The sequence below is a fragment of the Malurus melanocephalus genome, unplaced genomic scaffold (assembly GCF_030028575.1).
Source record: "Malurus melanocephalus ecotype Western Australia unplaced genomic scaffold, MMel_1.1 scaffold_1217, whole genome shotgun sequence".
In the NCBI taxonomy this organism is placed as follows: domain Eukaryota; kingdom Metazoa; phylum Chordata; class Aves; order Passeriformes; family Maluridae; genus Malurus; species Malurus melanocephalus.
In genome coordinates this window covers 19,834-20,885 of record NW_026624449.1, presented here as the reverse complement: position 1 = coordinate 20,885, position 1,052 = coordinate 19,834, and the positions used below count along the sequence as shown (strand labels likewise).

The 1,052-nt window shown below is 61.9% G+C and overlaps 1 protein-coding gene across 1 annotated transcript in view; it reads left to right on the top strand.

Moving 5' to 3' along the window:
- Nucleotides 1-1,052, top strand: part of LOC130586590 (collagen alpha-1(II) chain) — a 14,644-nt gene that overhangs the window by 5,826 nt on the left and 7,766 nt on the right. The window contains exons 19-24 of the mRNA XM_057387443.1: nt 40-138; nt 234-287; nt 409-462; nt 630-683; nt 801-854; nt 977-1,021. Of these exons, the coding sequence (XP_057243426.1) occupies nt 40-138; nt 234-287; nt 409-462; nt 630-683; nt 801-854; nt 977-1,021 (360 nt within the window). The remainder of the gene's footprint in view (nt 1-39; nt 139-233; nt 288-408; nt 463-629; nt 684-800; nt 855-976; nt 1,022-1,052) is intronic.

Sequence of the window (1,052 nt, the reverse complement as noted above, 5' to 3'; positions counted from 1 at the left end):
GGTTTGGGGTTTGTCCCCCTGACCCCGCTGTCCCCACAGGGTGCCCCCGGCGAGGACGGGCGCCCCGGCCCACCCGGCCCACAAGGGGCTCGAGGCCAGCCCGGCGTTATGGGGTTCCCCGGTCCCAAAGGAGCCAATGTGAGTATGGACYTTTCCCCTAAAAACAACGGGGAAATTCTCCCTGGGCCTAAAACCCCAAATCCTGGAACCCCAAATCCTCCATCCTTTTTTAGGGTGAGCCTGGAAAAGCTGGGGAAAAAGGACTTCCAGGAGCTCCAGGGCTGAGGGTGAGGTTTTTGTGTCCCTCCCACTGCAAAAAAAAAATCCCATTTTGGTGCTCCAGACCCCCCAGGGGGCAAAATGGGATTTATGGGATCTGGGGGTCAGTGGGGTTTTCCATCTCCATAGGGACTTCCCGGCAAGGACGGAGAGACGGGAGCTGCCGGACCCCCAGGACCTGCTGTGAGTGACATGGGGTGGGGTTGGGATTGTTGTCCCCCCAGATCCCCCAAATCCCCCTAACTCCCCACTCTCGTGGTGCGTTTGGGATCCCCAAATCTCTGCCCCAGAATCTTGGGGTGGGGGAAGCCTGAAATCCCAAAAGTTTTGGGGTCCCATCCCTCCTGCAGGGCCCCGCAGGGGAGAGAGGAGAGCAAGGAGCCCCCGGCCCCTCCGGCTTCCAGGTGAGCACAGGGATTTGGGGTTTGGGGTRTGGCATTTGGGATTTGGGTTGGGGRTGATGTTTGYGGGGTTTGGGGTTTCGCCGTCCCCACRCTCATGTGCCTTCTGTCCCCTCCCAGGGGCTGCCAGGGCCACCAGGTCCCCCCGGCGAGAGCGGCAAACCCGGGGATCAGGTGAGACCCCTCCCCTCTCCCCCCTTGGGGAGCCCAGGTGGGGCTGGGATCCCCTGGACCCCCAGGBCTGACCCCAAATGGGGCGTCCCCTATTCCTGTTCCCATTCCCATTATTCTCACAGGGCGTTCCTGGAGAAGCCGGTGCACCCGGACTGGTCGGTCCCAGGGTAAGTGATACCTGTCACCAGCTTGGGGACA